Below are 16,593 nucleotides of genomic sequence, written 5' to 3' on the forward strand. Positions count from 1 at the left end.
AATAGGAATTCCTTACATTTCTATTTTTATATTATATATTTGGTAAACTGATTCTTTATTCTTTACAACATTGAAGCCTCAAAACAACAATATGAAAATAAGCCAGGGCTGGTTGTATTATCCTACATTTTAGATGATGTAGCTGAAAGTTAGAAAGCTTGAGTTGTTTTCTCAGGATCATTCTGCTAGACAGTGTGAAGTCATTCGGTAACCCAAAGACTTTTCATGAATCTGTAATTAGCACGTGCTTCACTAATATTCATTTTGCAAGAACAGATATGTACCAGATCGATTCTGGTAATACAAACTGTGAGGATGGTAACGATAATACCACTTCGTGGTCACTCTGTGTATTACCATCAGTTTTATGGAGTAGTTATTTTATTTTATTTTATTTTTTGCGGCACGCGAGCCTCTCACTGCTGTGGCCTCTCCCGTTGCGGAGCACAGGCTCCGGACGCGCAGGCTCAGCAGTCATGGCTCACGGGCCCAGCCGCTCCGCGGCATGTGGGATCTTCCCAGACCGGGGCACGAACCCGTGTCCCCTGCATCGGCAAGCGGACTCTCAACCACTGCGCCACCAGGGAAGCCCCTGGAGTAGTTATTTTACCTAGAAACTGTATAAGGAGTGTCACACACACTTTTAAATCAGGCAGAAATCATCTTGGTAAACACCTTGAAAAGTGTTAGCACATCAGAAGAAATCGAATTGAGAATGGGTGTGTTTCCACTGTCTTCAAGGGAGCAAGATGGCTGCTGCCCTGCTCCTTACACAGTGCTCATCCTCTTACCTCTCTGCAGATTGTCTTCTCCAAAGCACATAAATGCAGCCCTGGAGTTGTGTATGCTTGAGGCTCAGAAGTTTGATCTTGTTTTTAAGGTGCCAGGATAATGTTGGCCTGAGGCTCCTCTTCATACCATAAGTAACTTGCATGGACAAAAGACTATTAACTTTTCTTAGTACAATAAATATTGAGATAAGAGACTGTTAAGTAAATAGATTATATTATCTTCATTTTATAATATTGAGATATATGGAGGTAATTTCCTCAAGATCACTGAATGAGCACTTTCTAAAATTAAAATGTCTACCAAGTCTGTCTTTCTACATCAGTAGACTATATTCAAGTTAATAGCACATGGACTCCTTGCAAATAACTAAATTTATTCTGGATATAGAGTCTCTCCTCTCTCTCTCTGACTCCTTTCTCTCCTTCCATGGAATAAGCCTTGGGTTTCTCAAATGAATGCAGCTAATTTAAAAAGTTCAGGGCTTCCCTGGTGGCACAGTGGTTAAGAATCTGCCTGCCAATGCAGGGGACACGGGTTTGAGCCCTAGTCCAGGAAGATCCCACATGCCGTGGAGCAACTAAGCCCTTGCACCACAACTACTGAGCCCACGCGCCTAGAGCCCATGCTCTGCAACAAGAGAAGCCACCGCAACGAAAAGCCCGCGCACCAAAACCAAAAGTAGCCCCCGCTCGCTGCAACTAAAGAAAGCCCGTGCGCGGCGACGAAGACACAATGCAGCCAAAATTAAATATAATTAATTAATTAAATATATTGCTGAAGTACTGGGTCAAGCCAGATGTGAATTTCAGACCTTGTTTCATATTTGAAAACAATAAAGTTACTTCCTTTCTTATCAGAGTTAAAGCCTAGAAGGCAGAAAACAGCAGAACTCTCCTGCATTAATGCGAGAGCATTTTTAAACAATTAGATGCCTATAATACGTGATGTCAAAACATCTGGCAGCAGAAATGAAAAATTAAATCAACTGGAATTTATCCACATACAGCCAAGCAACAGACGTGGGGGAAAGGCTGGATGAGTATCTCAAGTAATTTTGATAAATTCCAGGAGAAATAAACCCTAATTGTCCACTTATTAAGTCTTTGGAATCATGGGTCCAATGATAGTAATCCCATCTGAAGGTTGGGTGCCAACTGAAGTGTCAGCTTGCAGCATTTGAAGATCATCCCTTTCTTGGTTTCTTAATTCTCAGATGTCTTCATTCTTTTTTTTTTTTCTGAAAAATTGTTTAGTTTCTCAGATCTGTTTGAGATTTAGGCATTTGATTTAAGCACTTGATTCAAACAACAAAAAGCTCTTTAAAAATCACATTATTCCTGCATTCTTATATCTGCCTTACTCACCAATGTTGGTAGGGTCATAGTTCTACTGGAAATTTTATTTGAAGAATCCAATAGAATAATGATGATGATCTCTTAATTTATCCAGCTTACAGCTCTTTACATGTATTTCATTAATCTTTGCAGCATTTCTCTGAAGTATGTAAAGGGCAAGTATTATTAGACCCATTTTTCAAGTGTAGAAAACAAGATAAAATGAGATAGAAAATCATTTTCCTAGGATAGCAATAAGAGCCTTGACCAAACCACCTCATATATGTAGTTGCAGCATTGCTTTGAAAACGTGACAAATGCTAGCTAGTTAATTTACTTGGAAATTATTTCTTAAACTTGTAAGATGAGTTATTAGTGTGTGTGTGTGTGTGTGTGTGTGTGTAGATCTGTATCTATATTTATATTCTGAGGGGAAGAGGAAAGGGAATTGTTTCTACACATTACAATAAGCATTGGAGTTGAGGTCTATCCCAATGAGGCTTTTCCTATAGACCTACATCGTTGGAAACGCCTCACAGGATAACTCTGTGGTTTCCTTTACTCACAGAACTATGTGTTAAATCTGTGGGAAAGAACTACAAGACAGAGCTGCTAAATAAACTATGAAAAACCTAACAATCAAACTTTTTAATCATAGGTATCGGCATATCCCAAAGATCTGTACTATTCTAGGGTGTGATAGCTTAGGAATTAATATGATTTGAACTTAATGAATGTTTAGAGGGTGTCTTAAATTCAGAACCAGGCAGGTCCATTTCCTCTGACCCTGAACATGGCCCTAAAGTAAATTGCTTGAGGAAACTAGATCCTAAAGATTACAGGTGGGGAATTTTTGAAGTGTGTCCATATTCCATTGGATATCAAAGAAGCCTGACTAAAAGAATTGTGCATGACTTGACATGACAACTGTGGATTGAGCAAAAGTTCTTTTTGGAAGGGCTATCTTGAAGATTATGACTCAAACATTGGAGGAACTAAGGTAGATTGGCAGTGGAAGGAATCAGAATGTGTGAAATTCCTTAAAAATGTATTGACTTTAAATAATTTTGCCTGTGCTACACATAATTTTTAAAACCCTTTACACTTTTTGTAAAATAAATAAATAAAATAAGCATTGGAGAACTGAGAACTAATTTAAATTAGTCAATCCTCTCTTGGTCTATGTCATGCCACCTATTACCTTCACCGTGTCAGTTTTCTCTACCTTTCCTCCCCAAAGCTCATGACACAACAGACTATGAAGACAGAGAATCTTTGGTATACTTCGTTCAGTGTGGAGACAAGACGAAATGTACAGCAACATTAATCAGACAGTTTATGGACACGTATAATGGTTATGCTGTGTCAGTAATTGGATGTGAATGGCTAACGATTCATGTAGATGGTAGTAATTAGTCTTACTTTTCCAAAGATAAACTGAGCACATTTGGAGCCATCTGTGGAGAAAGACAGGAAAAGAGTTGAAGTTGGGTAGTTCTCTTTGATTTGAATCTAAAACCCATTCCTTTCTCAACTGACTGCTCCTGACCTCTTTTCAATGCCCTTTCCTACTTCTGTCATCAAAGAAAGGAATTTTGGGAAGGTAGCATTTTGTTTGAATTCTGTCTAGGCTACATATGCGTTGTGTGACTATGGGAAGGCCCCCCCATGTTTCTGAGCTTCAGCTTCCTTCTTTGTGAAACGTGAGTGATAATATCAACATCATAGGAATGTTGGATGATCTAAAGTAGAGAAGGCACCTAGTTAGCACCTAGTGTCATGCCTGGTACGTTGAAATTGACAATTAGTTATATTCGATGTATTCATTCGATTGTTATAGTATATTGTTCACCCTAAATTATTCATCTTTGAATTTCCAGGGGCTAGCAGAAACTAGAGTATGATGCTCAATGATACTAGTTGCTATTATTTTATTTTTGGCCGTGTTGGGTCTTCGTTTCTGCGCGAGGGTTTTCTCTAGTTGTGGCAAGCGGGGGCCACTCTTCATCGCGGTGCGCAGGCCTCTCACTATGGCGGCCTCTCCCGTTGCGGAGCACAGGCTCCAGATGTGCAGGCTCAGTAGTTGTGGCTCACGGGCCCAGTTGCTCCGCGGCATGTGGGATCCTCCCAGACCAGGGCTCGAACCCGTGTCCCCTGCATTAGCAGGCAGATTCTCAACCACTGCGCCACCAGGGAAGCCCACTAGTTGCTGTTATTAATGAGGGTCTACCCTGCTCCATTAGCTGTGTGCTTTGCTGTTATAGATATAACTTTATGCTGTTATAGATATAACTTTATTATTTCACTTCTGAAGATTCTACAAAAATATACAGAATCCTAATAATCTATTCTCTCACAGCTTTGAAGCATTTTCTAGCTATGCCTCCCTATTTATTTGGCAAAAAGGATTTAAAAAAACCCTACACCTCCCCCTGAAGTCCCTAAACCATCTACTCAATCTGAATATTGCTATTTTCTTGAAGTTAAACCCTAGACATAAAAATGATAACTGATTTTTTATGCTGTCAGTTGTGCATTCAGATAACACTCGGTTCTGCCAGCAACTTCCACAGAATTGAAGTTTAGAAGATAAATACGAAGAAAATCCAGTCAGAGACAATCAGAGGTTTCCCTTTCAACTCTGCCTCCCAATAGTATTATTTTACAGCTAACGTGCACTCTGTCGACTTGTAGTCTGTGCCTTGTGATGCACATGGAAGGATCAATGGGGGGCCTTGGGGAGGAGGAGGACCAGAGCACGCAGACACTCTGCAATCCCGAAACCAGAACATCCTGGGTGGTGTATCTGAGGTTCCTGTTACGAGCTTAGTGTCCAGAAAGTGATATGGTCAAAACTGCCTGAGTGAATAATAATATCTATTCTGACTCTGGAATGTGTGTCAGCAGTTCAGACACTCGCTGTTGTAAATAGCTGGAAACCAGAACTGGCCCACAGGAGCTAGACTAACAGATGAAGAAAGACTGGACAATTGAGCATCGTGCTTATGAACATAGGCTCTGGAGGGATCCAGACCAGAAGGATCATTTCTGTTGTCCCTTTATGTACTGTGCAAGCTCAAATCCTAGGCTCCTTCTAGGATGTGTGATCTTGGGCAACTTGTTTAATATCCCGGCCCCAGCAGGAAGCTGGTGCCCAAATGTTCTCACTATCACTAGAAACAAAGGTGTATTTTCATGGGATGCACATAGTAGCTGTTCAGCAAATACACTCAGGCACCACTTCTTAAGCTTTTCCGTCCCTTTGAGTTAACTGGAGATCTTGTAAAAAGGCAGATTTGGATTCTCTGAGTCTGGAGTACAGATTCTGCATTTCTAATAAGCTTGCATGTGCTGCTGACGTTACTGGTCAGTGGAGTAAATATGAGTAGCAAGGCTCTATTTAGTATATGTTTAATGGTTATCACAGAACAAAACTCTAGGCTAGTGTTTCTCAGAGTTCAGCGTGCATCACACCCACCGGGAGGTGACTACTGAAGCACAGATTGCTTGTGCTTCACTGGGTCTGAGTTGGAGCCTGAGAATTTGCATATTTAACAAGTTTCCGAGTGACAGTCATACTGCAGTGTGTACCATAAATTGAAAAGCACTGACCTAGGCGAGTTCCTCCCCTATTTGAAAACGTCTGTTAATAGTTTTGAAAACCATATTTGGTTTTTCAGTCTTAGGTAGATGATGATCATCAGGAAGTATCATTTATTTATTTATTTAATAGAATCGTATATTTGTATGCAGTTGTAAATATATATATACACACATATATGGAGAGTTCCTGTGCACCCTTTATACAGCTTCTTCTAATGGTAACATCTTGCAAAACTATGGTACAGTGTCACAACGAGGATACCGCCATCCATACAATCTACCCAAACTTATTCAGATATCTCCAGTTTTACTTGTCCTCTCTCTCTCTGTGGTGTGTGTGTGTGTGTGTGTGTGTGAGAGAGAGAGAGAGAGAGATTAGCTCTATGCAATTCTATCACGTGTCAGTTCATGTATATACCACCACAGTCAAGACATAATGAGACTTTCATCACTCACAAGAATCTCTCCTGTTGTCCTTTTATAATCACTCTTTTAGTCAAAACCAATACATTTCCTTTAAAGACTGTAAGTTTCTAACAAGTCCATTTATAATACACTCCATTAAAAAAGAGCTACACTCCCATCTCTCTTCACAATGAGCCCTTCTTGACCTTGGGAATCTAGTGAAACTGCTATGGTCAATGCTCTTAAGATTTTTAACAGAGAGGATCTGGGAGATTATCCTGTCCTTAAAATCTTCACAGAGACTTTTATCTCTCTGAAAGTTCCCATGAGGAACCTCAGATCTTTCTGAGATAGTAACAACAAAGGATCATATTGTCCGAATCTGTATTTGATCGGTGGACTGAGATATTTCTTAACTTGATAATTGTTTTTCTCTGGAGAAGCTGCAAATGAAAAAGTTTTATTTTCAAACCCAACCAGTCTTGATGGAAAAATTCCTTCTTTAGCCAATGTGTCTCCATCCACATTTTGTTTAGTCAATGAGAAGAAGTGATGTGGTATTTTAAAAATTCTGCCTCTGCCTGGAATCTCTTAATCATCAAATTCATTAGGTACATTACCTTTTCTTCTGCATGACCTGCAGGCGACATGGTCAAAAATCTAGCCACTACATACAAGGGTCTCCTTTCCTCCAACTTCCAATAATACTTTCCCTATTTTCTTTACTATAAGACCCTGTCAACAGCCTCTTCACATCCTTTAGTCTTTCGACACTCTCCCTGGGGCCCTTTAGGCTTTCACCAGAGTCTTCCTAATTTATCTAGCTCCTGTCTGCCACCTGGTCCCAAAACCAATGCCACATGTTTTAAGTTTTCATTACAGTAGCACATTACATCCAGACACTAAAAATCTGTTCTGATTATCTACTGTTACATAACAAACTATTCCAGAACTTAGTGGCATAAAACAACAAATACGTATTTTACTCACAAATCTGAAATGTGAGCAGTGCCTGTCAGGGTCAGCTTGTCTCTGCAGAATGTGGTACCAGCTGGGATAGCCTGAATGTGGCTGACCATCCAATTCCAATATGAATCACTCACATGACTGGCACATTGGTGTTGGCTGTTAGATGCCTTTCTAAGAGCTAGCCTGGGCTTCTTCATTGCTTGGTATCTGTGTTCCAACAGTGAGTTTCCCAACAAAGATGGGAAGTGGAAGGTGGTAACTTTGTAAACTTGAGTCTAGAAATTGACGTAATTCACTTCTTTCATATACTATTGATTAGTAAGAGAATAGACATTCAAGAGAGTGGAACATATTCCCCCACCTTGCAACGAGAGGCATGTCAAACAACTTTGGGGCCATGTTTTAAAATTACCACACTAACTTGTTTCCCACAAAGGCATTATGTTACAAAGCACAGTTAACATAGTTTCAAACTACTTTTAAAATATTAAATAATACTATTAAAATTAATAATGTTAAATGTTATTAAGTACTTCTTAAATACTTCTAGTTTTAAGTCCTAAAACTTTAGAGCATACTAAAAGCTGAGAACGTCTGTGTAGTTTCCTTATTACTTCATAAACCCTGTTAGGTATATTCGTTGTTGTGCTTTATCTCTGGATTAAAAAAAAGTCCTTGTTTTAAGACTGGCCTTTTGCAGGGTAGCCAACTATGTGACCTTGGGATTGTTCCTCGTATCCACCAAAGCTTTTAAAATTTTTCTATAAAGAATATTAATAATATATCTTTTTCAGGGAAAGAGGAAGGATTTTATATTTGAACAGAACTCAGTTTGAGACCCTACACTGAAATCCAGAAATGTTAGGAGTCCTGAGTTTATTTCTTACAAGTAGTATTTAGGCCTCTTTAAAATAAAAGTTTAAATGAGGAATTACGTCTTTAGAATACTGCTATCAGAAATACCAGTTATCAGTAACAGTATGTGGCTATGATTTTAAACTTGAGGATACTGTTTCAGGATAAAATAATACAAAAACTGTATCACCCTAATACTACATACATGTCTGGTATCTATACTATTTTGTCAACCCTTACTGCTCATCACTTTTACTTCAGATGAAGCGTGCGTGCAGTGTCCTAACTCTGGACCTTTTCTAGTTATATTTTCTTTCCTTGAATATCCTGTCATTTCTCTATATTTCCTGTTACTACTGTTCCTTCAAGATTTGGATACAATGTTTCCTTCTTTCAGAAAGTACATATTTTGTCGCAACTACGTGGGAGTTCAGAGAAGGCAGTGATGATCTAATTTATAATTATAGTTATTTGTGTATGTGCCTTCTATTCCCTCCCAGACTAATGTCATCAAGGGCAGAGACTACATTTTACACTTTTCTATAATCCTCATAGCTCATGGCATACAAAGTATCACAATGTAAGTGATTGGCAAATATTAATTCAATGAGCAAATCTTAATGGTTACTTTTGGGATACAATTACAAGGTTTTTAAGCACATGCTTATAATACGCTAAATACTTTAGAAACAGAAAAAAAAATCTAACCTATCAAGATATGGGGAAAGAAAAGGGCACAGAATTCTTGCAAATATTCTGAGGTGGGAATATATCAGAAGAGAGGTTTCCTAAGGAAATAAAATATCCTCCAAGAACACAGCAGTTGGTTGTATACTTTGAAGTTAATAACCCAAGCCTAATTCTTTGTTAAAACCTAGAGTAGTTTTGTCTTACATTATCTCAATCTCAGTAATCAAGAAAAAGATGTTGCTTAATTGTTTTTGCAGTTTTGTCACTGTTATGTGCAACTCTATCACTAAACCTAAGAAAATAATTTTGCTTGCTAACCATCCAGAAATCTGTGATTGAATACTTCCAGACGTTAGCCATGCTCTCCCTTCAGAATCTTTGCAACAACTGTTTCCTCTGCCTGGAATATGCATCCTCTTGCTGTAGTCATGATTAACTCCATCTTTAAGTCTTTGCTCAAATAAGCTCAACCCTTACCACCATCAGTACCAGATCTTCCTTATCCTGCTTTATTTGTTTTTATTAGCATTTAATCCTTTCTTACATACCATATAATTTAGTTATTATCATGTATACTGTTTATGAATTCTTCTCCATGGGTAGAATGTCTTATGCTTTAAATTGATATCTCCTCAACAGCTACAGAGTATCTGATAATAGTAAGTCTTCAATAAATATTTACTGAATGAATGAATCATTGATTGAATAAATGAATGAAGGGAGAATATGTAAACTAGTACTAGACTGTTAACATTTATCTTGGCTTAAAGAGCATTGGCTAATACCTAATTCCATTGGATAATTAACTGGTAGTATAACAACATGCTTAGTTTCTATAGACATCTTCAAATATTTGAACTGGAAAGTTCACCACAACTCAATGCAATGTAATTAACTTTTTGTTTTCATAAAGTGTAGTATGAAGCATAGAGAGAGGAAATATGTTTCCTGCTATATGCCAGCGATTAAACAACATGTTATTAATCCTAGGCTGACCCCGCACCCTAGTCCAGAGTTTTAGTTACCACAATCTTTTTATGCAACTACCCTATAAACCAACTTTTCACTCTTCTTATTCACTATGTTAATTAATTGTGTCCATTTGGACCTTTTAGTATATTGAGATGCTCAAAATGTGATTGGACAGTCTTTTATCTCCAAGATACAAGTATCGTGTTTCTTTAAGCCAGTGTTTTTTTAATCTCTCAGACTATTGTGGGTTTTTTTTGTTTGTTTGTTTTTAATGGAGAGAAGGTAGAGGGTATTTGTGGCAAATAATTTCACCCCAGATACACTTCTAGAGAAGGATCCTCTCTGCTAGCGTATGACTTTGTAACTCCATTTCTGTGGTGTCTGTATCAAGCTAATATTTAAGGCAAATATTATATAACTGCAAGAGATTTGGATGTGCTTTGGAATGAGGCATGCATTAATTTCAAACCCTGTATCGTATCTGTGTCTTTTAATTGTTTGACTTCAAGGATGTGAGATAGTTTCTCTATACCTTTGTTTTTGTCATCTGTATAATGGATACTAAAACTAACTGCATAATAAACACTAAACTGAACATCTATCATTATTAGCTTCCCTTTTTCCCTGCCCTTCCTTTTCCTTCATTTTCCATATTACCCTAAGTCTATATTCACTGTTATTCATATGATGAAATGATTTAACTGCCTCAATACGTTAGGCAATTAATTGCCTTAATACGATAGGCAATTAATTCTTTTTAGTTTTGAGCAAATTCCAACACTTTCCTGAGACAAAATTATAATGAAGGTTTATGTGCAAGAAATGAAAAGTTATAGAAACTTTTTATTCTCACATAGTTATGAAGAATCACCTGGATAGGCAATATTTGAAATGTTAAAATTCTGAATTGCTCTCATGCACTTAATTAGAAGTAAATATGGATGTTGGGATGAGAAACTACACAGTGGAACTCATTAGCAGAGTTTTTATTTATTTATTTATTTTTTCAGTAGAGGATTCTGGGAGCACTATCGTCACCAAATATTAAGAAATTAGTGGGGGGAAATCCTGAAATTATGTATATATAAATCCGAGTCAACTTGCTTACAGGAAAAACAGTAATTTGTAGTGCTGTAAAAGTATGACCTGTAATTTCAACGTAGGAACCAGATGAGGTGGAAAATTATTACAACAATTCCTAATTTAGTTTCACTGAGTCAACTCTGGATAAACTTTTACTAAATAAATTCGGTAGTTAAACATGAGTCAGAATAAAAAGCAATGTTTGTTTTAATTTAATGATTAGAGCAGATATAAAAACCTACCCCACATCCACCATTTGGTACTCCACTTGCCTTTACCACAGCCTTGTTCTATGACTGCATACTTGCAGTGGTCAGGAACTCACTACCTTGGGAGACTGATGAGTTTTTCTCTTGAGCAGCTGTGTTGGAAAGCACTTTAATCTTACAGTGAGCCAAAATGTGCCTCAAGGTATAAACAAGTCTTACTCTCTTCCCCTTTAGCCGAGTAAAATACAAAGTGTCTTGAAAAAATTGTTTATGTGACATGGTTTCAGTTCCCTGGAATAATGGCTAAGGAGAAAAATGTGCTTGTAGAATTAGGCACAGAGGTGACAAGACCTCAGAGGAAGTTGAGTCAGTAAGGAGGTAACTAGAAAATTTGGAGCAAAATACAACATGGGACAAAAACAAGACCTAACTCTTCAAATTCTGTAGTTTGCTTAGTGTTTTCATGTATGATTTCATTCACTCCTCTCAGTAACTCTCAGATAGATATTATCTTGACTTTAGGGTGGCCTCTTATGTACCAGTTACTGTTCTATCTCCCGAACACAACAGTGAACAAAAAAGTCTTATCCAGATGCAATTTACATCCTAGTAATGATAACCAGGGTTTGCCAAACCATAATACCTGCTTACCAGTTGGCTTAAAGTCTAAATTTCTACTGCCAGGGGGGATGCTAGGATAGAGTCTTTCTAGAATCAGAGCTTCATAGAATATATAAAAGTACCACAAGCATTAATGCTGTCTTCTGAACCCTCATAAGATTCATGGTATAGACAGAGGAAGATTTTTAAATGAAGAAGGGATTTTCTCACTACAACTCTTACCATATTGAACCTGATCAAAGCTCTGAAGTCCTTTTAAGATTTTTTTTTTTTCTAATAAAAGTTTCTGGGCTCAAATCAGACCCATTGAGTCAAATTTTACTGAATGTTCTGAAATCCACAAGAATCTGAGAAAAAACTGCCGAAGTTTTTATTTTAGATGTTTCAAATGAACTGAATTTGCTACCCTCTCTCAGTATTATAGGTTATGGCTCGAATAGCCAAAATTCAGTAAAATCATTTGTTCCCTCCATGAAAACGAATTCAAAAGAAAATTACATTCCCCCTGAACCGCGCCCCCCAATAGACTGTACCCTCCGCATAGCATCAACTGGCAGAAGTAGCCAAGGACATATTTGGCCTTGGACCTTTGGAAGCTATTACTCTGATCATCACTGGGGGCCAACAGGCCTCTGCTGAGAGTAGATACAGTTTTCCAGGAATCATCAAGAAAAAGGTGTCAGCCTCATTTCATTTCCATATTGGGGATGAATGCACAGGGTCAAATTATTAGATTTTTTAATTAGAGAAAGGAGAGAATCGATTTCTGAGATAAGAAAATTGAGAAGAGAGGTTTTAGCACACCTATAACTTGATACTGCAGCCCCTGTAATTATCGTTTGTAAGCACTGAGCGAAAAGTTGAGTTCCAACATTAGTCTCTTTTATTTTACCTGGTTTTATTTTTGTTCATACATTTCATCTATACCTGAGAGTCTCCACCCCTACCCCCATTTATGTGTGAATATAATAGAACATGTTTTTGTTTGTTTGTCTTTTCTATTTGGTATCTCTTGTCCTAGAAGAGTATCTGGCACCCAGTAAGTATAAGGTCAATATTTGTTGATTGAAGGGACGTTTAAAATTACAGTTATTATTTGTTAAATGTTTATAAGAGGAAATAATCATATGACTTTAGCCACAGGGTTGTATAAAAATGAAAGCATGGTGCCTGACAGTACGTGTTCAATAAATAGCAGGTAGTTTCTTAAGACGATGATGCCGATCATGACGATAATGGCGTTCTGATGTGGCTGGCATAGATGATTATGGAGTAGGGTTGGGGTTTCCAAGTAGGATTTCACTATCAGTTTGAAAATGATTAATGTTCTAGAGGAATGTGCCCAATGTGCCCAAATGTAGGCATCAGTTAGGTTACCTTTTACACAAATAACTTTATTCAAAGATCTGCCCCAAGCATGTCTGGAATAGACCACCAGAAACAAGTGGATTATTTGCAACAGCAAAAATGCAGGTGCCAACAATAGAACTTAACATTTTGCCGGCAGTGCTTTTCTCTTGCATCCTTTTTTTTTTTTTTTTCTGGTGTGTTAAGAAAAAAATCACTTTTCATTTCTGTCTTTGGCCTGAAGTTTTAGAAATTAAAATATAAAATATAGCATGTAGCATACAGGGCTTTTCGCCATTCTCCATAAATTCAGTTAAAAAAAAAACAAAAACAGGACTTCCCTGGTGCTGATGCAGGGGACACGGGTTCGTGCCCCGGTCCGGGAAGATCCCACATGCTGCAGAACGGCTGGGCCCGTGAGCCATGGCCGCTGAGCCTGCGCGTCCGGAGCCTGTGCTCCACAACGGGAGAGGCCACAACAGTGAGAGGCCCGCGTACCACAAAAACAAACAAACAAACAAAAACCTCCAGCAGCCTTTTCTGTTTCACCATTATTTGCAATTATTTTGCTAACAACATTGAATACTCCGCTATTGGTCAATGTTCTCTCTCATTATGTATTTTGGTTTTTTTTTTAACATCTTTATGGAGTATAATTGCTTTACAATGGTGTGTTAGTTTCTGCTTCACAACAAAATGAATCAGTTATATATATACATATGTTCCCGTATCTCTTCCCGCTTGCGTCTCCCTCCCTCCCACCCTCCCTATCCCACCCATCCAGGCGGTCACAAAGCACCGACCTGATCTCCCTGTGCTATGCGGCTGCTTCCCACTAGCTATCTACCTTACGTTTGGTAGTGTATATATGTCCATGCCTCTCTCGCTTTGTCACAGCTTACCCTTCCCCCTCCGCATATCCTCAAGGCCATACTCTAGTAAGTGTGTGTCTTTATTCCTGTTTTACCCCTAGGTTCTTCATGACATTTTTTCCCTTAAATTCCATATATATGTGTTAGCATATGGTATTTGTCTCTCTCTGACTTACTTCACTCTGTATGACAGACTCTAGGTCTATCCACCTCATTACAAATAGGTCAATTTCGTTTCTTTTTATGGCTGAGTAATTAATATTCCATTGTATATATGTGCCACATCTTCTTTATCCATTCATCCGATGATGGACACTTAGGTTGTTTCCATCTCCGGGCTATTGTAAATAGAGCTGCAATGAACATTTTGGTACATGACTCTTTTTGAATTATGGTTTTCTCAGGGTATATGCCCAGTAGTGGGATTGCTGGGTCATATGGTAGTTCTATTTTTAGTTTTTTAAGGATCCTCCATACTGTTCTCCACAGTGGCTGTATCAATTTACATTCCCACCAACAGTGTAAGAGGGTTCCCTTTTCTCCACACCCTCTCCAGCATTTATTCTTTCTAGATTTTGATAACGGCCATTCTGACTGGTGTGAGATGGTATCACATTGTAGTTTTAATGTGCATTTCTCTAATGATTAGTGATGCTGAGCATTCTTTCATGTGTTTGTTGGCAGTCTGTATATCTTCTTTGGAGAAATGTCTATTTAAGTCTTCTGCCCATTTTTGGATTGGGTTGTTTGTTTTTTTGTTATTAAGCTGTATGAGCTGCTTATAAATTTTGGAGACTAATCCTTGGTCAGTTGCTTTATTTGCAAATATTTTCTCCCATTCTGAGGGTTGTCTTTTGGTCTTGTTTATGGTTTCCTTTGCTGTGCAAAAGCTTTGAAGTTTCATTAGTTCCCGTTTGTTTATTTTTGTTTTTATTTCCATTTCACTAGGAGGTGAGTCAAAAAGGACCTTGCTCTGATTTATGTCATAGAGTGTCCTCCCTATGTTTTCCTCTAAGAGTTTGATCATTTCTGGCCTTACATTTAGGTCTTTAATCCATTTTGAGCTTATTTTTGTGTATGGTGTTAGGGAGTGATCTAATCTCATACTTTTACATGTAGCTGTCCAGTTTTCCCAGCACCACTTATTGAAGAAGCTGTCGTTTCTCCACTGTACATTCCTGCCTCCTTTATCAAAGATAAGTTGACCATATGTGCGTTGGTCTATCTCTGGGCTTTCTATCCTGTTCCATTGATCTATATTTCTGTTTTTGTGCCAGTACCATACTGTCTTGATTACTGTAGCTTTGTAGTATAGTCTGAAGTCAGGAAGCCTGATTCCTCCAGCTCCGTTTTTCGTTCTCAAGATTGCTTTGGCTATTTGGGGTCTTTTGTGTTTCCATACCAATTGTGCAATTTTTTGTTCTAGTTCTGTGAAAAATGCCAGTGGTAGTTTGATAGGGATTGCACTGAATCTGTAGATTGCTTTGGGTAGTAGAGTCATTTTCACAATGTTGATTCTTCCAATCCAAGAACATGGTATATCTCTCCATCTATTTGTATCACCTTTAATTTCTTTCATCAGTGTCTTACAATTTTCTGCCTACAGGTCTTTTGTCTCCTTAGGTAGGTTTATTCCTAGATATTTTATTCTTTTGGTTGCAATGGTAAATGGGAGTGTTTTCTTGATTTCACTTTCAGATTTTTCATCATTAGTGAATAGGAATGCCAGAGATTTCTGTGCATTAATTTTGTATCCTGCTACTTTACCAAATGCATTGATTAGCTCTAGTAGTTTTCTGGTAGCATCTTTAGGACTCTCTATGTATAGTATCATGTCATCTGCAAACAGTGACAGCTTTACTTCTTCTTTTCTGACTTGGATTCCTTTTATTTCCTTTTCTTCTCTGATTGCTGTGGCTAAAACTTCCAAAACTGTGTTGAATAAGAGTGGTGAGAGTGGGCAACCTTGTCTTGTTCCTGATCTTAGTGGAAATGCTTTCAGTTTCTCACCATTGAGGACAATGTTGGCTGTGGGTTTCTCATATATGGCCTTTATTATGTTGAGGAAAGTTCCCTCTATGCCTACTTTCTGCAGGGTTTTTATCATAAATGGGTGTTGAATTTTGTCAAAAGCTTTCTCTGCATCTATTGAGATGACCATATGGTTTTTCTCCTTCAATTTGTTAATATGGTGTATCATGTTGATTGATTTGCGTATATTGAAGAATCCTTGCATTCCTGGGATAAACCCCACTTGATCATGGTGTATGATCCGTTTAATATGCTGTTGGATTCTGTTTGTTAGTATTTTGTTGAGGATTGTTGCATCTATGTTCATCAGTGATATTGGCCTGTAGTTTTCTTTCTTTGTGACATCCTTGTCTGGTTTTGGTATCAGGGTGATGGTGGCCTCGTAGAATGAGTTTGTGAGTGTTCCTCCCTCTGCTATATTTTGGAAGAGTTTGAGAAGGATAGGTGTTAGCTCTTCTCTAAATGTTTTGATAGAATTCGCCTGTGAAGCCATCTGGTCCTGGGCTTTTGTTTGTTGGAAGATTTTTAATCAATTTCAGTGCCTGTGATTGGTCTGTTCATATTTTCTATTTCTTCCCGATTCAGTCTTGGCAGGTTGTGCATTTCTAAGAATTTGTCCATTTCTTCCAGGTTGTCCATTGTATTGGCATAGAGTTGCTAGTAGTAATCCCTCATGATCTTTTGTATTTCTGCAGTGTCAGTTGTTACTTCTCCTTTTTCATTTCTAATTCTGTTGATTTCAGTCTTGTAGTAATTGATGAGTCTGGCTAATGGTTTATCAATTTTGTTTATCTTCTCAAAGAACCAGCT

At 38.0% G+C, this 16,593-nt stretch overlaps 1 protein-coding gene and 1 non-coding gene across 6 annotated transcripts in view; both read left to right on the forward strand.

The window, feature by feature from the left end:
- CDH8 (cadherin 8) overlaps positions 1–16,593 on the forward strand; it is a 380,574-nt gene that overhangs the window by 271,194 nt on the left and 92,787 nt on the right. Inside the window, exon 8 of one of the 5 annotated variants that reach the window (XM_029203552.1) lies at positions 7,972–7,977. The exons of the other annotated variants lie outside the window; for them this stretch is intronic. Coding sequence (XP_029059385.1) covers positions 7,972–7,977 — 6 coding nt within the window. The remainder of the gene's footprint in view (positions 1–7,971; positions 7,978–16,593) is intronic. 5 annotated transcript variants of the gene reach the window in all.
- On the forward strand, positions 2,605–2,735 carry LOC114890063. The gene has a single exon (XR_003792203.1). It is a non-coding gene; the product is annotated as a small nucleolar RNA SNORA18 (small nucleolar RNA).

This window comes from Monodon monoceros, unplaced genomic scaffold (genome assembly GCF_005190385.1).
Source record: "Monodon monoceros isolate NGI ecotype Baffin Bay Population unplaced genomic scaffold, NGI_Narwhal_1 Super_Scaffold_10, whole genome shotgun sequence".
Taxonomy (NCBI): domain Eukaryota; kingdom Metazoa; phylum Chordata; class Mammalia; order Artiodactyla; family Monodontidae; genus Monodon; species Monodon monoceros.